The sequence below is a fragment of the Castor canadensis genome, chromosome 10 (assembly GCF_047511655.1).
Source record: "Castor canadensis chromosome 10, mCasCan1.hap1v2, whole genome shotgun sequence".
Classification (NCBI taxonomy): domain Eukaryota; kingdom Metazoa; phylum Chordata; class Mammalia; order Rodentia; family Castoridae; genus Castor; species Castor canadensis.
In genome coordinates this window covers 61,524,078-61,549,823 of record NC_133395.1, presented here as the reverse complement: position 1 = coordinate 61,549,823, position 25,746 = coordinate 61,524,078, and the positions used below count along the sequence as shown (strand labels likewise).

Below are 25,746 nucleotides of genomic sequence, written 5' to 3'. Positions count from 1 at the left end.
AGAAGGACTAAGACACTATAAGAGGAGTCCAGACTATCTAATCATTAATTTCAATACTTAGAATGTCTGCAGGATTCTTTGTTTTCTTTCTACATTTTAATTATAAACCTTGAATATTACAATATAGAACATTCCTTTCTTAGCAATAAAACGGGTTTAGAATTTTTCTCTGATAATTATGTGAACTTGATTCTTAAACTCACTTTTCTATTTATTATGAATATACTAATCTTTAAAAAGTTGAAAGTTTAAAAAACACATCTGAAAGACGTCTCTTTTTTCCCCTTAACAAAGAAAACTATACTTATGAATGGAATTAAAATTTTAAATGATGGTTCTTGTTGGTTAAAATAAGAATTGTGTTTGGCTTTTGGTCATAAATTCTTTGACACAATGGAAAAATGGCAAAGCAGATCACCTTACCCATCTTTATATATATATGAAGCCAAAATAATAAATTTTAACCAAAAAGTTAACTTTGGGTCATGTTCCCATCAGGCTATGCATATGAATAACCACAAACATTTAAATAAAAGTTAAAAGTAAATATGCATTAGCTATGTGTCCATAAGTAGATGAAAATTAACAGGGGCCAACCCAGGCAAAATTGTACATGAAAGATGTCTTCATCATCTCCAGCTTCCCCCTCTTTGCTTAATAGAACATAGCTAAAGCTGTCTCCCAAACCCTAACCACTTCTGTCCCAGGGCTCTAAGAAATATAGTTAATATTTTTTAGAACATTTGGCTTCAGTTTTCAATTATATTTTATAATGTAAATGCTACCTTGCAACATGGCCTATAATGTATCAGAGTCCCCAGAGAAGTTTATTAAACACAGATGTTACATTTCCCTTCCCCCACTCCAAGATTTTGATACTTGGGAAAACAGAACAGCTACATTTTGGAAAAGTTCCCAAGCAGAGCTGGGGTATAGCTAGAGGGAGAACACCTGCCTAGAGGGAGAACTCTAGGCCCTGGATTCGATCCCTAGCACCACAAAAGAAAAAGAAAAAGTTCCTGAGCAATTTTACCTTCTGTCTTCCTCACACCCCATCCCTGCATTGCTATCATACAGAGAGAGTACATATACTCTTCACCACCTCCTTTAGGACTGGTATGTGTATTTTCCTAGTTCTGATATAAATTTCTGAAAAGTGACTCACAATCCTTTCTTAAATAGCAATATTGTTATAACAGCTCCATTTCTGGTCTTTTAGGTTTCAAAAGACCTCCTTTCAAACCTTCCGCAAATTCTATTTTCTAGAATACTGAAAACGCAAGCAAATTTGAGGTATATCAGATGCAAAAAGCAGTTTCTGTTGTGAAACTCAGAAATTCCCTAAATCATAAAGTCAATTGCTGGCAGAACAATTTTGGTTCTCTTTTTCCTAGCATTTTGAAAAGCAACTAAGGTAAGAAAGCAGAATATTAGAAATGTGTCATTTACTTCAATGCATGTGAACTAATTTTTAACTTTACCTCAGACCCTGTAGACAAAATTTTCTGTTGGCCAGTGAGGGCACCACACTATAAGGAAGAACAACATCTGTAATCTTTTTTTTTTCTTTTTGGAGGGGGGATACTAGGGTTTTGAACTTAGAGGCTCGTGCTTGCAACTAAGCAGGCACTCTACCACTTGAGCCATACATCCAATTTGTTTGGCTTTTACTTATTTTTTGGATCAAGTCTTGAGTTTTTGCCAGAGCTGGGCAGACAACTATTGCCCTATTTACACTTCCCAAGTAGCTTGGATGACAGGTACCTACCACCACACATATCTTATTGGTTGAGATGGACCTTGCCAACTTTTTGCACATCTGTAATCTTTTTGTCATGTCTAAGTTTGGTAACTATGATTAATCAAAGTCATTACTACAAATTTCATAATCCTATTATATTGTTTCCATCAGTACCAAATTTCTGCCTCCATAACTTTCCCAGTGTAATAGGGATACTAGTTAATGCTTATTGAGCATCTACTCTATGCCAGGTTTTATGCTAAATATTTTACACATATTATCCAGTATCTCATTTAATCATGTTTATAAAGACATACTATTGCTATCTGTATTTTGTAGATAAAGAATCAGAAATTAAGAAATTTGCCTGTGTTACATGGCTAATAACTGGTGCAACAGGGACTCAAACCCATTTTACTGGCTTCCAGAACCTGTGCTGCTGCTACTACACTAGAACACAGGTTACGTCCCTTTGCTTATGTCCTCTTCCATTCTTTCTTTGCCTATTGCCACGTTTTAACCATGTTTCCACACTGCTACACCCAAATTTGCTCCATCTCTCAAAATTCTATCTATCTTTTGTTCACTGAGCCATTCAACTAGAGCTACTGAGAGGAATAACATTAATAGTAGTGCCTACCACATAGGGTTATGAAAATTAAATAAAATCATCTACATAAAAACTCTGGCACTGTTATAATTTGGATCTGGAATGTCTCCCAAAAGTTTACATGCTAAGGGCCTTGAATGCTAGCCTTTGGCACTATAGAGAGACGATGGAACCTTTAGAAGGTGGGGCCTAGTGGAAGGAACAGATGTTCTTGAAGGGGGTATTGAGAGCCTGGCCCCCTCCTCTCTTCTCTCTGCTTCCCAGTCCACATGCAGTGAGCTGCGTGTTCCACCACACACTCCCTGCCATGCTGTTTTGTTGACCAACCAGGAACTGACTATGAAATCATGAGCCAAAATAAACCTTTACTCCTTTTAAGTTGATTTTCTCAGGTATTTTGTCATAGAAAAGTAACACAGGTATAGTATATGGCAAATAGTAAGCAACAAATAAATCTGCCCTCCGAGAATTTACAGACAACATTAAATGCTAGTTATAGTACCAAACACTTTATTTACATTTTTTTCCTACAACAAACACAAGGGAAGATCCTATTTCTATTAATCCCATTTTATAGGAAAAGAAAATTGCCCCATCACTATAAGTATCAGATCTAAGCTATTTGACTTGAGTTAATTTTACTCTTAAGCTACGGTTATAGTGTAACGAATAAAACAGGTAAATAAAAAAAATAGCAATACAGAGTACTAAGTGCCACTGTAAAAAGATGCATAGTATACCATGGAAATCAAGAGAACACCAAACCCAAATTAGGTACATTAGGGAAAACTTCTTGGAGTAAGTTATGTCTAAAGTTGAGTCCTAAAGGAGGTACAGAAGTGATTTTAAGTAAAAAAAACCTGAGGATTAGAGGGCTCAGAAGCGAAACTGTTGCTCTAGAGAAGCTTCATGTACCTCACTTGTACATGAGGACACTTGTCCTCATAGGACTATAATGAAATATGTGAGGCTGGGTCACTTAGTAAAGAAAAGAGGTTTATTAGATCACAGATTTTTGTGTGAAAGTCTAAATACCATGGTGCTGGTGAGGGACCCTGTGGCTACATTACCTCATGATGGGTAGCGTCACAGGTGAGAAAAAGAGAGGAAGCTAAAGCCAGGTGTAGAAGTGCACTTGGGAGGTGGGGGCAAAAGGATTGTGAGTTTGAGGCTTCACTTAGAACATATGAAAAAAAAAAAAGGAAAAGTTGCAATACTGCAAATGACACAAAGAGCAGAGAGAGGGAGGGAAGGAAGGAGGGATGGAAAGGAGAGAGAGAGACAGAGAGACAGAGACAGCCAGAGCACTAGGAGAGGCCAAGCACACTCTTTATAATAACCCTCTAAGCCAGACACCAGTGGCTCATGCCTGTAATCTAGCTACTCGAGAGGCAGGGATCAGGAGGATTGAGGTCAGCCCAGACAAACAGTTTGTGGTACACTATCCAGAAAATACCCAACATAAAAAAAAAAAAAAGACTGGTGAAGTGGCTTAAGTGGTACAGCACCTACTTAGTAAGCATGAGGCCCTGAGTTCAAACCCCAGTACTGCCAAAATAAATAAAGTTAGAAGTAACTCAGAGTCCCACGAGAATTACATCAGTTCCTTCTGAGTGCAATGCCCCAAATAACCTTCCACTAGGTTCTACCATCTCTTGATATTGCCATACTGAGAGCCAAGATTTTAACACATGAACCCTTGGGGAACAAATCACATTTGAGCTGTAACAGGGCTATTTTGACAAAGTAAAGTGCTTAGAATGGTACCTGGTACATAAACCCTTAAGAAGGAAATTATTAGTTCAATAAAGCTAAAACAGAGACTGCATAGAAAGAAACAGGAAAAGATAAAATCACAGAAGAATTTTTCAACCCGGTGACTAACAAGGTCCAGATAGGACTTTTAGAATCCTTAAAATAAACTCCCAATGCCCAAAACATAATGAACATTCAGTAACTATTTTTAGAATATTAATGTATGACATAGCCATATTGGGGGTTAAGTTAAATTCAGCAAAACACAAAGAAGAAAACTGATGAAATGATTTGCTTTCTAATTGCCACTGAATGACAACTGTGGTGGTCAGCCTTCAGGACCACCCCAATGATCCCTGACACTGGTATTTACATTCTTGTGTAGACCACTCCTAAACTGTGCCAGGGTTAGTACGTATGACCAAGGCATATGGCAAGTGGTGGCATGTCACTTCTGAGATTAGCTTACCAAGAAGCCTGTAGTTTCCGTCTTAGGTACTCTTTCTCTCTTGGATCTCTGCTCTGGGAGGAAGCAGCTGTCACATAATGAGCAGCTCTATGGAAAGGTACATATGGCAAAGAAATGAAGCCTCTGGCCATCAGCCAGTGAAGAGCTAAGGCCTGCCAAGAAACACACAAATGAACTTTGAAGCCAATTCTCCAACACCAGGAAAGCCTTAAACTGACTGTGGAGCTGGCTGACAACTTAAGGATGTTGCATGAGAAAACCTGAGCCCAAAACACATGGTGAAGCCACTCCCAGATTCCTGACCTTCACAGAGTATATAAGATAATAAACTTTTGTTGTTTTAAGATACTCAATACCTTGATCAATAATTAAAACAATTGATTTTTTAAAAAAACACTATAAAGAACAGATTTAATGGAATAGTTAACTTTTGAAAGTAAAATATACATGTTTCTTTCTGGGGCTTTGTCTCCATCCAGGAAACAGTTTTCTCTTGGACTCAGGACAAGCTGCCTCATGACATTGTTTATTTACTCAAGCTAACTGTCAGCTTAATTGTTCTCTGCATAACACTTCACAGTGTTGTGCTACTTAATCCTGTGAAGGAATCCAGACTCTGTCAGTAAAATTAACTAATCCCATCAAATAATGATCTTTCATAATTAAGCACATATATAAGTAAGCATGCTCTTTCCCCAGGAGTAAAGTACATCAGGTTATGCAGAGACCCAATGCTCCTAAAAGAGACTCTGATTATCCAAGTAAATAAAAAGTCTCCAGTGCTAGTAAAAAATTAACAATAGGGGAGGCAGCAGGCAGGAACTGCTATTGTTTTCTGGGTATTTTAAGAAGTATTACTGGACCTACATTACAGGAAATGTTTTTGTACTATCCTAAGCCAAATTCTAAGACTGTTTTGCCTTACAAAGGGAAACTAGACTAGAAAATAGAAGTTTTGGCCTTGACCTTTCTGATAATTCTTTTCCACTTTACTTCACTGGTCCTTTAATGCTGATATTCCTCTGGATCCTCCTGACAATATATACATGCTGGTAGAGCCACTATGTATCTACATTACTTCTAAATCTACATTTCTGACTAAAACCATTATTCCAAGTTCCAGATCCACATTTCCAATTGGATACTAAAGATAACCATATGGATATTCACATGAGTATGTCACAAACACCCCAAACATAACTGTGCAAACATTAACATGAAGTCATTACTTTCATCACAAATCACCTATAATCCATTCAGTATCCTTTTGGGTTAACTGTGTTATCAACCACCTAATCTCCCATTTCTCAACAAATACTAGAATTAGCCTTAGTTATCCTTAATTTCGTCCAGGCTTCTAATCTTTTCATTTATCCTTTTAACATATTTGTGTCTATATATTTTAAACTGGCTTCCTGTCGACAGCATAGAGTGGGCTCTTGCTTTCTATGTATTCTGATACAATCTTTTAATTTAGTTGTTATGACCATTTACATATAATGAAATTACTGATACGGTTAGTTTAAATCCTATATCTATATATGGTGTTCTATCTCTTTGTTCTCTTGTGACAAAGGTGAAAAAGAAAATCAAAGGAAAAATGATAACCTTTATAACAAATGATGCTGGAACAATTGAACATTCAAAGGCAAAAACAAAAACAAAAAACTTTGACCTAAATCTCAAAGCATGTACAAAAATTAATTCAGCTGAGGTGGAGCTCAAGGGGCCCAGGGCTCAATCCCAAGCATCCCCCCAAAATAAATAAACTCAAAATGGACTGTGAATTTAAAAATGTGTAATTATGTAACTTTTTTTTAAGTTAGAGACAAGTCATTGGGATCTAGAGTTCTTAGATATGACACCAAAAGCATATCCATAAAAGGAAAAAACAAGTATTCTTGTCTTCATCGAAATTAAGAACTTTTTCTGTGAGAAACTGAATGAAGAGGATATAAAATATTTGCTAACCATATATCCAATAAAATACTAGTATTCAGAATATTAAAAGAATTCTCAAAACTAAACAGTAAACAAACAAAAAATCTCAAACAATCCAGTCTGAAAATTGATGAAGACACAATGAGATATTTCACAGAGGAAATATGATCATGAATAAACAGGAAAGGATGTTCATTAACCATCACAAATTATAACCTCAATGAGATATCCCCACACTATCAGAATGACTAAAATCGAAAATAGTGACACCACCAAGTGATGGCAAGGATGAAATCAGAGTGGATTACTCATACACTGCTAGCAGGAATTTAAAATGGCTCAATTACTCTGGAAAATACTTTGATAGTTTCTTATAATACAAACCACACATCACCCATACAACCCTGCCATTTTACCCTTTGAATATTTATCCCAGAGAAATAAACTCAGGTCCATACAAAGCCTATATAACATTTGTTATAGTCCAAAATTGGAACTAGCCCAGATATATTTTCAAACATGGCTAAAGAACCGTAGCACATTCATACTATGAAATACTAGGTAGCAATGAAAGATTTGAACTCAGTATATACAATATGTTGAAGGGATTTCTAGAGAATTATGCTGAGGGACAAAAAGTTAATCCTAAAAAGATAATCTTGTTAGATTCCATTTATTTAACATCAGAAATGTCAAAATTGAGAAATGGAAGATAGATTAATAGTAGCCAGGCTTAGGGACAGAGATAGGAGGGTTGGAGGTCAGGCTGTCAGGTGTCCCTTCGAGGGGGAGGGGTATGGTAGAATCTCCCCACTGGTGCCCCTCTATTGCCTTGGTTGCTCTGGTCTGGGGAGATGAGTCCGTGGGCCTGCTGAGTCAAAGAGACTTCAGGTCAGGTTGTTTGTTGTGGATGGGTACCTCATGCTAATTCCACATGCCTGCCACAAGACTCCTGCTGGGGAAGGAATCTCAGGATTCCTAGGCTTGTTGTGGGAAGCACCTGAAGCATAATTGACTATGCCACTTCCAGATATTGTTGACAGAAGTAAAAAAAAAATGTGTTTGTTCATGAATGTAAATGGAAAAATGAGACCTGTTGAAAGGAGAAGATGGTTCTGTAAATGTCACAATGTACTCCCAGTACAATAATAAAAAAAAAGATTAAAGGAAAAGAAAAATGTGTTTGTTAAGACAGTATTCTTTCCATTATCAAGACTGAATCCCAATCCCAGCACTCAGGAGGCTGAGGCAGGAGAATCATGAGTTTGAGGCTAGCCTGGGCTACCTAGCAAGACCCTGTCTCAAAAAAATAGACTGAATTCTAAAACACTGAAGTACAATTTTAAAACTTTGTTTCAACTTATAACAGGATAAAATGCAACTCAATTATTATTGAAGAGATTATTTCTTCTAATTATCAAGATTTTTAAGGACATATTTTCTTAAAAGCTTCAAATAAATAATGAGATAATAAAGAACAAAAGAGTAAAACATGTCCTTCCTCAAGAAGAAACTAATTCAAAGATGATTAATGAAACAAAAACGTATAAGCCAAAATACTTGTTTTTACAGAACAGCTGAAAAAAATCCCCAAAGATGTCATTGCTTTATAATGCTATATATACCCACTAAGGGGAAAAGTGCACTTTTGTTAATAGCAAAACAAATTAAAATAGTGAAAGGACTTATCAAATAAGAATTACATTCTTGTCATAGGATCCAATAGTGTTTCTCATTTAGTAATTTAAAATGATTTAATTTAAACACTGTCTATCCTACATAACTTATCTATTTAAGGCTTAGTTAATGGCAGAACTCTCAACAAAAATTTCTTGCCAGATCTGATAGAACAATAATGTCGCCATTTGTAAATCGGTGGCCATTTTATCCTCAGACCTCACCTGAGAAACTACCAAGGACAGCCCCGCCTTTAACAGAAATTCCCGCACTATGACAGCCCCACCCCTAACAGAGACTACCACGCATGCACTAACTTCCTTAACCTCCCCTTCTATAAAAGCCATGCCTCGCCCAGTCTGGGCTGTGCCATCTTTGCCTGGTCAGCCTGGCAGTTTGAGCCTGCCATTAAACTTTGCTCTTGGATGTGAGACTTTTCTCATGAGCTTTCTTTGTGAGCAGTGTTTTTCCTAACATTTTGGTGCCGTGACTCAGATCAGGGTGCACTTCTGGCACTGACCTTGCTCTCCCGGCCTCCCCCAAGCTATCCTGCTCTCTCTCTCTCTCAACTCCCATTCCCTTCCTCGGGGATCTGAGCTGCTTTGCCGGAACCCCCTATCCTAGAAAACACCACTCTCTCACAGTTCACAGGGAAGTTCCTCCGCCCCAGTGTGCCTTCAATTGCTATCCACCACTGGCCAATCTTCCCTCAAGGTCCTCTCTCAGTGAGTCCTGCTTGCATGCAGAGCTGTGATCTCTCATTTCCTTGAAATCCTAGTGCTAGGTCTTGGCTCGCTCCCATCTCTGGAACTGGGTTCCCCACTAGGGACTGTGGACCTCCTGTGGTGAAGACATTCCCTCTGGGTACTGCACTTCTCTCTCTCTCCTGAGGACATATTTCAGGGATGCCTGTCATATCTCTCCTCAGGTCAGGCCTCACCATGGGAGTTGGACCATCCAAAATTCCTTCAGACTCCCCATTGGGATGTCTTCTGGCCAATCTTGGGCCCCAATGCCTCACACCTGATTTTAAGCCATGGAAGCTCATTTTTCTCTGTAATCAGGCATGGCCCCAATATCCATTAGACAATGTCTCCAACTGGCCACTTAATGGCACTTTTTTTTTATGGTCAAAACTGTACAGCTTTATTACAAATGGAGTAGACTGCTAGAGAGGCCCCTCTGCAAACTTTCTTCTGTAACCTCTTCCCTTCTAACATCCCTTTAGGGGAGCTCAGTAGGGATCTGAGGACAGTGAAAGGGGTCAATGCTTTCTCCAAAGTCCTTTGAAGCAACCACCAAATCCTTCTGGCTCCAGTTGAAAATCTTCTGGGGGGGTGTTATCTTCTTTTGTCATTTGGGCCTTGGTTCACTAGTCCTGGCTGGCTCTCATCTTCAAGGTTCTCTATGTCTACATCCTGGGAGGGTGTTATCTTCTTTTGTCATTTGGGCCTTGGTTCACTAGTCCTGGCTGGCTTTGAGGGGGCTTCCACTTCCATGGCTGCTTTTTCTTTCTGGGCAAGTCGGATCTGCTGCAGAAGTTTTCTGTGCTTCTTCCCCGACAGAGTAATGTTGGCACGTGCACTGGACGTTCTTGAGGTGGTGCCGCATGATCAGCCCTTCGTCTATCACAGCCCTGACTACCTGGTGTTTCAGTTGCCACTCCTGGTTCAACACCCTCTTCTTCAGCTCTGTTCGCGGACAGTTGATCTTCCCTCCCGGCATCCCCATTGCTGTGCAGTGACACTCACTCTTAATGGCACTTTCAATCCCAATATTTTAAGGGATTTATATAATTTCTGTGAGCATGGTGGTAAATGGAAGGAATTTCCCTATGCCCAATTTTTTTCCTATCTCCACACCAAACCCTCTCTCTGTACTTCCTGTTCCCCTGCACAGGTTCTGTTAGCCTCTAAACCAGCTTCTAAACGAATCAAATCCTCTCCCAAACCTCCTCCTTCCCCCATGTAAGCAGACTTCTTGCGCTGTTCAGGCTGCCTGTCTCTTCCTATCTTCCTGAGGGACTTTCCCATCATGGTGTCAAGCCACTCCTTGCCAACTCTGGCCTCAAGGTGATTCCAGCTGTGGGAGAACTCATGCTCCCTTCCCTGTGGGCTGAGACCAAGCCCCGGGTTTATTCAGGAACACCTCATGCTACATTGGCGGAGTCCTGTTTGATTATGGCATCTGACAACTGCTTCTCTTTCGTCCCTAATGCCCCTTTTTCCTGAGACAGCGACCAGAGAGTGGAGGTTTTGTGTTGCTGAAAGTGTTCCAGTACCAGTGAATGGGAGCAACCTAGAGGCACAGGTGATGGCTAATCCCTCAGGCGTGTGTCATGCCTCCAGGCTCTGCCTTCCCCTCCCTTACCTAAGATGTCAGGACACCTTTTCTGCTTCCTCCATAGTCTCACCACATGTCCTTTGTATCTGTCTGCCTTCCCCTCCCTGGGCTTACTGGGACCCTGCCTCCCATGAAAAACTTGTAGCATGGTACCTTATGATTTAAGTTATTCCAACTAGTTTGCCAGGCCTCTCAGTCTAAAGTAACTTTAAGTCAGCTGCTAGGTAAAAGTGCTTACAAAAAACTGCAGCTGCCACACTAATGCCCTAATTCCACCCCCACAAGGGGAGGAGGGAAAGCAAATAGGCACACTCGTGCACAGTGGGAATGCCTGCCATAGCTAAGAGAATCCATAGGTCAACCCAACACACATGCTAGGCCACCAGCCACACATGGCAGTGGCTGTGGCCCACCACCACTTCCCCTAGAATAAACGCATGCAGAGTACACAGGAAGGGGAAGGGGTGACAGGCTTCAGGATCAGGCCTAGGCAGTCAGGCTTGCTTGTTCAGGGTGTGTGTGGAGGGGGTCGGTGCCTTGCGCACATCCTGCTCCCAGCCCCACCTCACACCTTGGGGCACCAGACCCAGCCCTTGTAAACCAATTGTTAGCTCAAGGTTATTGTCCCAGAAATCTCAAAATGGACAGTATGGTACTGTTATTGGCCTGGGATGTCCTCTAAATGCCCTTCTCTAACTTTACAGATGATTTATTCTTTTGTTTAAAAAGTAGCCTTTATTAAAGAGGCTGCCTGCTGTTAACTAAAAGACAGGATCCTAATGTCTTGTTCTTTCTAGATGGGACCTGCTCTTCTGGCTTGTAGATGTTGGAAGCTTTGTACTAAGGCCTGGCCTCAGTATACCTTGAGTGACTAAGAAAAGTGGCCTTCACAGAGTTCCTTAAATTACAATACCATACTCCAATTAGACCTTTTCTATAAAAGGGAAAAAAGTAAACTGAGGTCCCCTATACAAATTTTCTTTCATCTCAGATTGGCTCCAAGATTGCTATTTTGATACTCAAACGCTGGCCCTTCTTTGTAAGCCACAGGATAAACGTGGAAAGGAGAACCAAAAAAGCCCCTTATCAATGACAAGACCCACCCCTACTGCTCCACCCTCTGCCCTACCTTCTAAGTCACCCTAATATTCAGAACCTCCTAATGGGTGCTTCCCCCTTCAATAGGTAATGGTAGAAAGAGGGCGAGTTTATGTCCCTTTCCAGCTATCAGATCTAAGGGAAATTAAAAAACATCTGGACAGCTATACTGATGCCCAGACAAATATATTCAAGCCTTTATCTCTGTAATTCAAACCTTTCAATTGACATGAAAGGATATTATGCTTCTATTAGACCAGACTCTTTCCTCATTAGAAAAGCAATGGGTTCTGGCCCAGGCCACTCAGGTTGGAAATGACTACCATTCACAATGAGCCCCAATACTAGTGGCACCTGGAAATAAGGGAATAAATGTGCCTACCTACAGGGACACAGGCAGTCCCCTTGACACATCCACATCAAAAGGGGCTGGTGATATGGCTCAAGCAGTAGAGTGCCGCTTTGCAGTCACAAAGTCCTGGGTTCAAGCCCCAGTACAGCCAAAGGAAAGAGGAAAAAAAAATATTTGGGGATAAAGGCATAGCTCAGTGGGAGAGTATCTGCCCAGTATGGACAAGGCCCTGGGTTCAATTCCCCACCATTGCTTAAAAAAAAAAATGGTAAGGAAGATAAGTGGCATTAATGTCACTTCAGCCATCTCATAGTGGAAGAAAGTAGTTTAACCTAGACCAGATCCCTCATTCTTCAAGTGAGGAAACTGAGGCCCAGAACAGTTCAGAGACCTGCTCTCCAGAGTATCAGGTGTCAATGTGAAATAACAACTTTGCTTTACAGCAATGCCCTCAAGAAAACCCCCTTACCTTTCTGTGGCATCTTACAGATGCTATCAGAAAGCATACCATCATGGACCCAGAATCACAGGTGAGAGATGTTCTCCTCAAAGATAAATTTCTAACAGTCAGCCCCAGATATTTGTAGAAAACTCAGTCTGTGGCTGAAGGAGAAAAGTCACTGGATCAACTAATACAACTAGCCATGTCTGTTGGACATTACCAACAGAGAGAAAGATAAGAGACACCATGGCCTCATTGCTGCTCTCAGAGAGGGCCCCACCCGACTGGGGCCTGCATCCTGAACTTGCTACCATGGTGGACAGGAGGGGCACTTCTGCAGAGGATGCTCAGAAGGGGGGACAGCCCAGGAGACAGCCCCACCTCCAATCAGGACCCTGCCCTCTCTGCAAAGGTAGCCACTGGAGGTCTAAGTGCCCCCACCTCCAGATGGAAGGTGAGGTCCCACCTCCTATGGATTGATGGTTCCCGGCCTCCTGTCCACACTCCATTTCTTGGCATCGATGTTGAGGAGCCTCATGGTAGCCATTATGGCAGAAAAACAAAAGATTATTTTCTGGCTAGACAGTGGAGCTCGTTTCTCTGTCTTACCTTTCTCTCTCGGTCCCTGGTCCAATGACAAGGTTATCATTTGGGGCAAATGTGGCCAGCCCCTAGGGTGCTAATTTACCCAGCCTCTGGCCTGCTCTTGGGGAGACCTCCTCTTCTGTCACCCTTTCCTCATAGTTTCTGAAACTCCAGTGACTCTGCTCGGATGGGATTTACTTCTCAACTAAAAGCTCAAATTCTCCTCCCCCCAGGCAGCTATCTCTTCTGCCCCCTCCTTTAGGAACAAATAGATCCCACAGTGTGGACTGATGAGATGAGTGTAGGGTGAGCCAGGACAGCCCTCCCTATTCAAATAAAACTCAAAAATCCCTCACAGTTTCCACACCCAAAACAATATCCCCTCAAGCCTGAGGGAGGATGAGGCCTTATGCCCATGATAAATTCCTTAGAACACCAAGGGCTACTAATTAGTTGCTTCAGCCCCTATAATAAATTTAAAATTCTTATAAAAGTTAATTTTAAAATACAAGTTACAAAGTAAACAACTGGAAAGGGTATAGATAGGTAATGAATGTATTTTTTGAGAAGTTAAAGGAAAAAGGAATGGTTTTTTTGGATGAGAAAGGATTTTTTAAAGAAGGGTTTGTCCTACAGATTGTTTCAAATAGGAGGGATAAGGACAAGCTATCAAAGGGTTTAGTATGTTATATAAAGGTCTGAGTAAGTTTTAAAAGTGTATAATAAAAAGCTTCGGAGTGTGATATAGTTAAAGTTGACTATAATCTAAGAGTTGCCTAAAAGATTTTTAGGGTCAGGTCAAACTAAAATCAAATTCTCTATGTCTATAAAATAACAAGGTTATCTTAATATTGTTCTGCTCTGAGTAACATGTACAAAAAAAAGTTACAGAGAAAGATTTTTATCAAAGAAATTACTTGTGTTTTCTATTGATCTTGTCAAGCTTTAAGTACTACTAAATGAGAGTTCATTTACATATTTGCTTATGTGTCTTAAATGACCACCTTGTAACAGTGTTGTGTCTATACTTTATCTAAATATGGCACAAACATTTACAAAGTTATATAAAAAATGAGCCAGAGCTCTCTTCTATCCAAGAGTGTTACACTTAACCTAAATCCTGACAGCCCCTGCCTTCCACAGGTCACCTACCTAGGTGTGGCCTTAAAGGGACAGATTCACTCCCTGAGTCATGAGTGCATCAACCCAATCTTCCGTTTCCCTCTCCCCCATACCATAAGGCAGCTTAGAGCTTTCTTGGGAGTTACAGGATTTTGCAGAATCTGTATCCCTAGATATGTAGTCCTTTAGCAGACACCTTTTATGCTCCTTCTAATAAACTTGCCTCCAACACACCCTGCTCCTCTGGCTGACTACCTACCTTATCTTAACCTTCTCTGGGAACTTTTCAGAGAGCATGCAGACCAGATCCTCTCCCATCCTATAACAATTTCTGTAAAACCAGGGGATCTTGTTCTCTTAAAGGATCTTCTACCCTCTCCATTGGGACTTCAGTGGACCAGCTCTCATCTGGTCATTCTCACAACACCCACTGCTGTCAAGCTCAATGGGATCCCCCAGTGGTAGCACCTCTTAAGGAACAGACTCTTAGAATCCTCTAGGGAATAACATTTCACAGTGGTTCTCCTGGCTAATGGCCATCCTAACGCCTATATTTCTTGCTCTCATAGTCTTAAGCTTCCTCCCTTGTATCATAAAAACAGTAGAAAGATTTCTTTTAGAACACATGTCTGCTATTGCTAATCAAAAGTTTAACCAGTTGTACCTCCAGGGATATCAACCTCTCTAAAACCATCTGGAGGACTGCTGTGAGGGTCCCTACCAGGATGCCACAGGAGTCTGAGTCTCTTGCCCCATACAGTGCCCTCTGCCAGCAGGAAGCACCTAAGAGGCCAATGCTTCACCCCAATTCCCGATCCTCAGCCTCTACCCTCATCGTTATTAAAGAAAAAATGGGGGAATGATAGAACAATAATGTTGTCACTTATAAATCGGTGGCCACTTTATCCTCAGACCTCACTTAAGAAACTCCCAAGGACAGCCCTGCCCTTAACAGAAATTCCTGCCTCTAAGACAGCCCCGCCCCTACCAGAGACTACCACGCATGTGCTAACTTCCTTAACCCCCCCCTTCTATAAAAGCCACGCCTCACCCAGAGTCTGGGCTGCGCCATCTTTTCCCGGCCAGCCTGGCAATTTGGGCCTGAAATTAAATTTTGCTCTTGGATGTGAGACTTTTCTCGTGAGCTTTCTTTGTGAGCGGCGTTTTTTCTAACAAGATCCATTTCCAGTGGGTACTTTGAAGGGATCACTGAAAAAGCCCTGTCTACATTATAAAGCAAAGCAACAGATCCCAGCTCTATCAGCTAGTTCACACCTTACATAGCACTTTTATTGTTTCTGACATAAGATTGTTTCAAAATTTATTGTTACAAGTTGATCAGAATGACTTTAAATATTTTAAAACATCAAAATACATTTCCTATTTTATAAATTTATCTAAGTATACTTATATAAACAAAAAAGCACACAGTATCTTTTTGGAAATAAAGATTAAAATCTATAAGAAGTGCCTATATTTCTAACAGGATACAACTTAGATATGTCATAATACTACTGAGGCTTTAGTAGTTTACATACGTGTTCATATAGGAAATTAGCTCATTTACTTCCTATATTGTTGAAAATGGATAGTGCTTAAATGACTTTAAGAAATTTATGATAGGCTGGTGAAGTGGCTCAAGCAGTAAGAGAGCCTGCCTAGCAAGCAGGCCCTGAGTTTAAAACCCCAGTGCTACCAAAAAAAAGTCAAAAGAAATTTATGATAAGACACAGTTTTTAAACAGTAGAATATGTTCTTATCTAAGAACACATAAAAAGGAAATGCAGAGTTCCCTTCCAAATCTTGAAGATATTATTCTCTGATGTCAACCATGTAAAAAATAATAACAAAGACTGAAATTAAGCCTGGAAAACTGTAAACAGTTGATTTATTAAGACTTGTAGAGTTACCTTTTTCCTTCATATTCTCTTTAAGAGTCTTAACAGAACATATTTCCTACTTAAAAATTTTAAAATTTATTCCCAGGGAAAATTTAGAAAAAAAAAAAAAACATCTCATGAAATGATGCCATATGTCCTTAAAAAGTAGTGGAATGGGTAAGAGAAAGGTGAAGTTATGGTTCTGGGTAGCACAGCAGGGTTGGGTGATGGTCATGTGTCAAAACATGGGCATAATAAGCCAAGCCTTGTCTCTTTGAAGGACAGACACAGAATCTAAAGCTGGATGCAAAATGAGGACACCATGTTGTCATGGAGAAAAGACAAGGGATACCAATGCATTTAATATCCTGGATGCTCATCCACAAATAGATAGGACAGAAGACAGTTGACGAAATACGCTGTCGATGTCTCTGTTATCAGACAAAGTCAGTTCAGGAGAAAGAAGATCAGTCTCTTAAGTTAGCAGGTGTTAGCCAAAGCATCAAAGAGTAGAAGGAATGTAACCACTGAAGGGGAAGAAGAGAAGCCAAGGTGGAATCTGACTTGAAATGGAGGCACTGACCTGGGGTTCTTTTTAATGAAAAGAAGCTCCTCTCTTAGAAGTACTGAGTTTGAAGAATACCATTAAGGAACTCCAAACAGAACAAACTTTCACTTAGGTGTCATGCAAAACGAAAATCAGAAGTAGACACACAGAATCTTATCAAGTGGAAATGCAATTTGAAAATTTCCAATTATCACAAAAATCTTGGGGACATGAACTTGCTGAGTGCATTTATGAGAGATGAGGCTGGAAACAGAGATTGGGTAGGCCTTTTAAAAGATGATTCCCTGAGTTACCCACATGATTCATTCCTTCACTTCTTTCAAGTCTATTCAAACATCCCTTTATCAGCAGGGCCTTCCTAGATATAACAGTAAGACTCCCAACTCCCTTTTCCTCCTAAGTCTCTTTTTCTTCAGAGCACTTATCAACACATGCACAACTGCTTACTTGTTGATTGCCTATCCCTCCATATAAAATATAAATTCAGGGATATTGTTTTATTCACTGCTGTATTCCCAACACCTAGAAAGCACCTGGCATGCAGTTGGTACTTAATATTAGATGCTGAATAAACAAATCAGTGGATCCAGGGATGAAGATAACACAAGCAGCAGAGGTGAGGTGTTTGGGGGACTTTTTTGTTTTGTTTTGTGGTGTTGGGGATCAAACCCAAGACCTTGGCCACTGAGCAATACTCCCAAGTCCAGCAGGAATGATTTTTAATGTGCCTGTCCTGGTTCCCTATGTATATGACCAGGAAAACAATCCAGCAACCTTTTTGGTCAGGTCAAAGGGTCCACTTCCATTTAACTAAAACAACAACAAAAGGCTGGACTCCAACACAGCCCTTTTGTAGAGTCAGTCCTTCCGGTCTTTTGTTTCTAACCTTTATGGGGCAGTGCTGGCAACATCTGGTATTGGTAGGAAATCCTCAAATTTTCCAAGAATTGGAATTAGTTCATTAAAACAATCACAGTAACAAACTAATAAAAGAAGTAACCAGGGAAATTTTATTCTGGGAATGGCTGGCCAGTGGCTTGGAACATGACTAACAATTCTTCTGGACCTTTGAGTATCTCTGTCAGTTAACAAGCTAGTCTCTCTCCTTGACTTCTAACCGGGCTAAGTGCATAAATGCCTAAAATCAAAATGTTACTTTTTTAAAGTATATTTGCAATAATGTTCATAGAACTGACCTAAAAAATGTTCCATTTGTTAAAAAAAAAACAAACTAATCCAGTATGTAGTTATTTTTATTTTGAAAGAAAAATTTGCTAAAGATACAAATGTTAAATTTGGGTACTGAAAACTGACTGAGAACTAATTAAAGACAAAAGTGACATGCTTGTACAGATCCTTTCCCCATTGTTTTTAAATGGGTTATTAATTTTTGTCAGTTTGTTCTAAAAGGTTTATTTCTGTCAAGAAATGTGCCATTTATATATTATGTAAAATTCAATATGATAGACTGGTATTTTCTTTCCACTTTATGGTGCTCTTGCAACAAAACTATTTAATCAAACCTGTATCTCTTTTTTTAAAATCATCACATTTCATATAATACTTGGAAAGCTTTTAGCACTCTACTGTCAGGTTTTATTTATTATTGTTTCTTTTTGTGGCTGGAGTCTGGACCCAAGGCCTTGTACACGTGAGGCAAGTACTCTCCCATGAATCCATGTTCCCAGCCGTGCTCTTATTTTTAAAATGCATTCCCTGGAATGACTTTTATTAAATGCTGTATTTTTACTGAAGTTATTTATATTTTTCAAGTTTGTTTTGGTATAAAGTGTAAGTTAAGCCAGGTGTTCGTGACTCATGCCTGTACTCCTAGGACCTTAGAGGTGGAGATGGGGAGGATCATGGTTCAATGCCAACCCAGGCAAATAGTTTGTGATGTCCCCATCTCCAAAATAACCAGAAGAAAAAATGGACTAGAGGTGTGGCTTAAGCAGTAGTAGAGCTGAGCCCAAAGTTGTGAGTTCAAACCCTAATCCCACCCAAATAAATTAATGAATTAAAGTAAATTTCTTCCCCCATCAAATTGTTATATTTGTTATATATTTTTTATTGAATTATCCATCTTTCTCTAGTGATTTGAAGTGCTAAAGTCATAGTAAGCTCTCCTTAGGTTCTGGATTTTTAGGGTCCACATCTGGGCTCATTTTACAAAGAAATACCAATTAAACAAGACACTAGCTTTGACCTATTAAAAGTCTGATCGTTATCTATTTGGTTTAAGTGAGGTTGTGGAGAAATAGGTACTGCTGTCAGTAATTCAAATTAGGAGGGGAAGAATTTTTCTTAGAAATAAAAGTGCTAGGTTATATAAACAACACACACACACACACATACATATTTATTTACAAATGAACAAAAATATAAGGATATTCACTAAAAACCTATTGGGATTTTTACTGGATTGGCATCAAGTTCATAGATTTGTTTCAGGAAACCTGCCTATCACTTCTTCCAGTGTTCTTTCATGGCCTTCATTAGGTTTTGGATTTTTTTGCCTCATTTTCACCTCAATCCTGAACTTTTTCTGTTAAGTTTATTCTGAAGGTGCTTTATATAACTTGTTTTTTAAGTCTTTTTTTTTTCTGTTAGACATTTTCCAGTTGGTAATTGCTGATCCAGAAATTGTCTTATTTGATGAGGTTAACACCAGTGAACTAAAAAGGCTAATAGGGAAACTATTATTATTATTTTGGCAATACTTGTGCTTGCTAGGCAGGTACTCTACCACTTAAGCCATGTCCCCAGCCCTCTTTTGCTTTGGATATTTTGGAGATAGGGTCTTGCTTTATGCATGTGCCAGCCTGACCATGATCCTCCTATCTGTACTTCCCCGTAACTGGGATAACAGGTATGTATCAACCACTGGTTGAGATGGGATCTCAACGCCCAGCCTAGTTAGTTTTTTAATAGGGTCTTGCATTTATGCCAGGCCAGCCTGGACTACAATCTTCCTACTATGCTTCCCTCGTAGTTGGGTGGCCTGGGTAGGCTGGTAGGAAATTATTTTTTAAATATACACATAATTCTTTAAAACATTTTATATGAGCAGGGTGCAGTGGATCATGCCTGTAATCTCAGAAACTCAAGAGGTAGAGATCAGAAGGCTCACAGTTCAAGGCCAGCCCTGTAAACCAATATAAAAAAAGTTAAAAAAAAAAAAAAAAAGGAAGGTATGGTGGCTCATACCTGTCATTCCAGCTATGGAGGAAGCATTAGGGTCTAACTTGGCAGGGACATAAATGCAAGACCATATCTCAAAAATAACTACAGCAATGTGGGTGAGGGCATGGCTGAAACGCAGAGTGCTTGCTTGCCTACCAAGTGCAAGTCCTTGTGCTCAAATCCTAGTACTGCCAAAAGGGCATTTTATTTGAAATTAAAACACATAAAATATAGCTTTATTCAAAAATATCTCATAAATGGGTCAAAGCCCACTTATGAGCAGAGCTCCGAGTTGTTTTTTTCTAGAACCATACCAATAATAGGTGTTTATGATTTTTTTTGTTGTTGTTGTTGTTTGTAGAATTGGTTGAACTCTGGGCCTCCAGCTTGCCAGACAGGTCTTTTACCACCTGAGTCATAGCTCCAGCCCTGTTTGCTTTATTTTGGGGATAGGGTCTTAGGTTTTTGCCAGAGCTGGTCTGGATCAGGATCCTCCTATTTATGCTTCCCAAATAGCTGTGATGACAGCAGCACACCAACACACCCAGCTTTATTGGTTCATATTGAGTCTCTTGAACTTTTTGCCTGGGGTGGTCTCAAACTGCAATCCCAAGTAGCTGGGATTACAAGTATAAGCCACTGTGCCTGCTTATGATTTTTAACTATGTATAGGGTAAGTGCATAAACACTTGCAAAGGAATCTGAGCACTAGAGAATCAATTCCTCTAGTCTGTACTATCCCTACCCATCTTTTACAGATCTGTGTATTCATCTAACTCAATGACAGTAGTTTCAGAAACTTGACTCTGAGTAACTACAAAGTAGTCAACTTGGTCTTACTAAAAACAACAGTTTGCCCTTGTATTTTATGTACAACTACCAAATACAAGTCATAAACTTTTAATATACATATAATTTCATTTCTGGGAAAAAAAGAACTCAAGTGTATTTGAGATTAGCTTTTTAGCCACAGTATTTAGCTTCCTGGAGCATCCTGAGAAAGCAATACTTTCCTACTCTCACCCTTAGTAATGGATTAAAAAAAAAAAAAGGAAAAAAAGTCAATCAATAAATGCTTATTGAAATAACTGAAGTGTTCCTAGATTTATGACAATAAACAATGCTGCAAGATGTTACATTCACTACTCATCGAAGACTCTTCCTTATTCTAATTATTTGAAAGAAGCAGACATTTCCTTCCTCTGTATAAAATTTGACACAGTATTACGTACAAATGCAAACAATATTTTGGCAGTACTGGGGGTTGACTTCAGGACCTCGAGCTTGCTACAAAAGTGCTCTACCACTTGAACCACACTGACAGCCACAAACATTTTTTAATCCATAAAGGCCAAGCTAAAAATAAAGAATGCTGTCACACTATTTTAACCTATAGATGGGTAGAAACTTCCATGAAATTAAATGTCATAATGTTGTAATCTAGTGTTTAAAAATAGCTTATGTAGCTCAAGCATATAAAAACAAGGTTCTTCTTTGCTTAATATTTACCTAAACTATAAACTAAAATTTCAATTTTATCTCAGGAGAAAAAAAGGTTGGAAACTACACAGTCTAGTGTGAGACTTTACTAAAGTCACGAATCTAGGATTCTAGTTCCAGCTCTCACTAGAATTTGCTTTCCACTTTGTTTCTCTAGCTGTACTTTAGCAGAAATGGACAGTGTGCTGTAACGGATTTAAGGGAGGCTGGTATTCTGAAGTTCTAGGATATGATGCTCGCTCCAACATTAGAGGGTACTAAGACTAATAAAATGTGTTACTCACTCAAAAACAAATATGTATTTAGAACAAAGCATCTATGTACTTGATTTGAGTTTGCCATGTGTCATCTGTACTAAAAATGTATATAAGCTAGATAAATGACTACTTCTTTATCTGGTATTCATAAAGCACAGGCACTCTATTTGGTCAAGAAAACAAACAGCAATCTTATTGCTCTATGTCTTTCTACAATGTAACACTTATCTCTGATATTGTGGCCTACTTCATCTATATTTTTAAGAGTTCTACAATTAAAATGCATTTTCACTTAGTTTTGTTCTGAAAACCACCTGTAAGGTCAGAAAGGCATGCTAGTCTATAGTTTAGGATAGACTTTGTCCAAGGTAAAGCTCAAATTTAGAAGTCAAAGATTCCTGGACCTCAAGATCACAGTTCTTCCTACTTTCCCTTTGTGTATGCACTTATTACTTGTATTTTTTCATTCGACAAACATGTAAGGAATTGGATTAAGTAATCATACTGAGAACCAAGTTTCTAGTTCTGGCTTTATCATTTTGCATCATTTATTTAATTTCTAGTACTGGGTAAACCACAATTCTAAGTCTGAATTTTTTCAACTGTAAAATGGAAATAATAATAGATGTTTTTTCTGTCATTCAAATATCTTGCAATGATTACATTAGATAGAAAACTAAAGACTGAAAAGGATTCCATAGTTCTAATTCAGTATCTTTCTTTTACAAATATGTAATAGAGAAGGTAAATTGTTTTGTAAAGGTCACACTCATTTTTAGAATCCTGGTCACTTAACATCTAGTGAAACTGCTTTTTTTTTTTTTAAATTATACCTTACTGTTTCTGAAGTAGATTTTCTAAACTATAAACTTACCCTGTCATTCTCAACTAAGACTCTATGACCAAATTAAGCATATATTTTATGTGAAGAATTAACTCCTCTTCTAGCAATTTAGTGTAGAACTAGGTTATGCTATATTCGTCAGAGTGGAGAAAATAGTTACTCAATTTCCTGTATTTTTGGATAAGAAAGGAAACATGACTACACTAATGAGACTACATTTAGACATTTTTATCAGGATTGGCTCTAATCTCTAAGACTTGAAATTCTAGATTTTTGTTTGTTTGTTTTTGAGCTAGCATCTTGCTATTGTAGCCCAGGCTGGCCTCAATTTCATGATCCTCCTGCCTTAGCCTCCCCAATGCTGGGATCACAAGTGTGTAATTTGAGATTTTTATTTTATTCAACTTTAAAGACTAGTCTTCATCATGTATCATCTCCTCTGGGAGGCCCTTCACTGTACTGGTAGATTCCAATCCCTATGCTGTACAAAAATTTATTGATATGCTTTGTATAATACTAAAATTTGAACTTAGGGCCTCACACTTCCTAGGCAGGCACTCTACCACTTGAGCCACTCCATCAGCCCTTTTTAAGTGATGGGTTTTTTTTGACATAAGATCTCATGAACTATTTGCCTGGGTTGGCTTCAAACCACCATTCTCCTGATTTCTGCCTCCTGAGAAGTAAGGATTATAGGCATGAGCCACTGGCACCCAGCTTATTTCTTTGTTTTTTATTAAATGAATTGCATGAACATGTCTCAAAAGCAACACAAACTAAGTTCTGTAGAAGTAAAGAAGGAACTGATGAGACTGAGAGGACTTCAAATGTAAGGAAAATGTGACAGGATTTTAAGAGGTAGAGATGGTGGAGGGGCCAGCAGAGATAGGGAAAAAAAAATTAAAGAATGGACAACTCAAGTATAGCCAGAGATAAGTATGCTTGCTCAAGTTACAAGTCTTATACCACAAGATCATTCCTACTTTTCTTAATTTCCTTTGCCTTTTTTGCCTGATCCTGCTTCAACCATCATTTCCATCCACTTTAACTTCACTATAATGATCATTCATCATCCTTTAAATCTTTCCTCTTCTACTCCCACTCAACCCCACAAACTGATTCAATCCTTTGAACTTGGATAGATGACTCATGCTCCAGTAAAAAGTAACATAAAGCAATAAGTGTTTGCAAAAATGAAAGTCACTTCTAAATTATATCAACCGACTAAATTTATCCAGAATGTAACAAATTTTCTACTTAGGCTAAAAGATCTTTTTATAGAAAATAAATATATTCTGTGTTCATAAATTACAGGTGTTGGTTTATTAAATAGAAAATATTTTGTTTCTAAATGTAAATAGAAATTTTATTGTAAATAAATTGTTTCAGAAGACTCCAAATGAGAAAGGTTTGGTTTTTTTTCATAAGTATAAATTAAAGGTAGAAAAGAACCCAAAAGACTCAAATGTCACCATGGCAAACATCTGCATTCAAAACAAGTGAGTTTAGAACATGTTTCTCACTTTCAAAAAATAACAGTCCCTAGTGAGTACAAATCCCTGAGTTCAAACTCCAGTACTGCAAAAAAAAAAAAAAAAAAAAAAAAAAAAGGGCTGGTGGTGGGTTCAAGTGATAGTGCTGACCTACCAAGTGCAAGGCTCTGAGTTCAAAACCCATACTGGGAAAATAAACTTTCTTTTGAACTTGAGCAAATTAATTTTTTTGCTTAGGTTTCACATACCTTCTCATTCTTTTTTTTTTTTTTTTTTTTTTGCACATTCCCTATTTTAAATTTTTATTTTAGGTACAACTCTTTTAAAACTTTTAATGAGAGAATACTTTCAGGTTTTTATCAATTCCTCTTTCATCAATTTCCACAGTAAAAGAATATGGCATCTTATTTGTTTTGGAAAGGAGATTTTTAAAAAAAAAGACTACTATAGAAATATAATGCAGAGGCTTTGTTTTCATTTAATCTTCACAATATTACAAAATACAAAATGTTTGAAAATTCTTTTGAGACTCAGCTTAAGCAAAGAAGCTCCCTCTCTTTCTTCCCCCCACTTTTCCCCTCCCCCACATCCCTCTCTCTGTCAGTCACTTCTACTTGTCCTCAGTTGCTTCCACCTTTTACACATATTTCTTGTACAGCCTTGTTTCAAAATTCCAAATACTTAAACATTGAGAATGGAAGTGACTCCTTGATTTGCTGTACCTAAGAGTGAAAAAGCCCAGTGTGGCAGCCTAAACATTCAAAGTATTCAAAGAATCAGAATCAGATACAAAAGCAAGAAAAGACCTCTGAGCACTCCAACCCCTTTTTTTTTGCAGCCAAACAACTAGACTCCTGGAGAGCCAATGGACAGCACATCAAGCTTTTCTGATTCTACTTGATGTGCTTTGCACAACACTTCCACACTTTCTTTTGAAATAAAAAATACATAGATTCACATTTTATTGTCTACACACACAATTCTTTATACAATTAACAAAACAGCAAATAATGTTTTCCCAGAACCGCATTTATTTTTTCTTTGGTGGTTCTGGGGCTTGAACTCTGGGCCTTATACTTGCTAAGCAGGGGCTCTACCACTTGAGCCCCTCCGCCAGCCCCCCAAACCACAATTTGACATATAGTGATTTCACTAAAATGAGGGTCAACAAAAAATGGCATTTCATAAATAAATATTTCTACAGTGGTGCATGTGAAGATTTACAATAGATTTCTGAGATTAAGCAAAGTTTTTCCCTTGATACTCTAGAATGATTTGCTCATTAAATGAGGACCATATATACACACTTGAGTGTATGTCAAATGCAGTAGTTTCCCTTAGCCTAGATTTTTCTAATATTACTTCATATATCTTCTGACCCTTGTCTATCTCTCTCTAGCATATGGATTTAATTCTTTCACTGATGTATAAGTGGATTTATGTTTTAAGAATTCTTTTGTTTTGAAAACATTTATTGCATTCGAAACGAATAATTTTTAAGCCTGTCATCAGTGGCTAATGTCTGTAATCTTAGCTACTCAGGAGGCAAAGATCAGGAAGATTTCGGATCCAGGCCAGCCCAGGCAAATAATTCAAGAGACCCAATCTCAAAAATATCCAACACAGGGCTGGGATGTAATTCGGTGGTACAGCACTTGCTTAGCATGTGTGAGGTCCTGGGTTAGATCCCAGCACCAAAAAAGAAAAAAAAAAAAAAAATCCAACACAAAGAAAGGGCTGGTGGAGTGGCTCAAGCGGTAGGACACCTGTCTAGCAAATTTGAGGTCCTGAGTTCAAACCCAAGTACAACAACAACAAAAAGAATTTATAAGGAAAATCCCTTTATATTTCTTATATTTTACCTTATTTTAATCTTACTTTTTGCA

General features: G+C 38.7%; 2 protein-coding genes across 4 annotated transcripts in view; both read right to left on the bottom strand.

The window, feature by feature from the left end:
* The window catches only part of Rb1 (RB transcriptional corepressor 1), a 150,719-nt gene that overhangs the window by 33,639 nt on the left and 91,334 nt on the right, over positions 1 to 25,746 (bottom strand). The window lies entirely within an intron of this gene.
* Positions 8,076 to 23,904, bottom strand: C10H11orf98 (chromosome 10 C11orf98 homolog). Its single transcript, XM_074043389.1, is given in 2 exon segments — positions 8,076 to 9,789; positions 9,791 to 23,904. Coding segments are annotated over 2 exon segments (390 nt in total). The 5' UTR covers positions 9,925 to 23,904; the 3' UTR covers positions 8,076 to 9,533.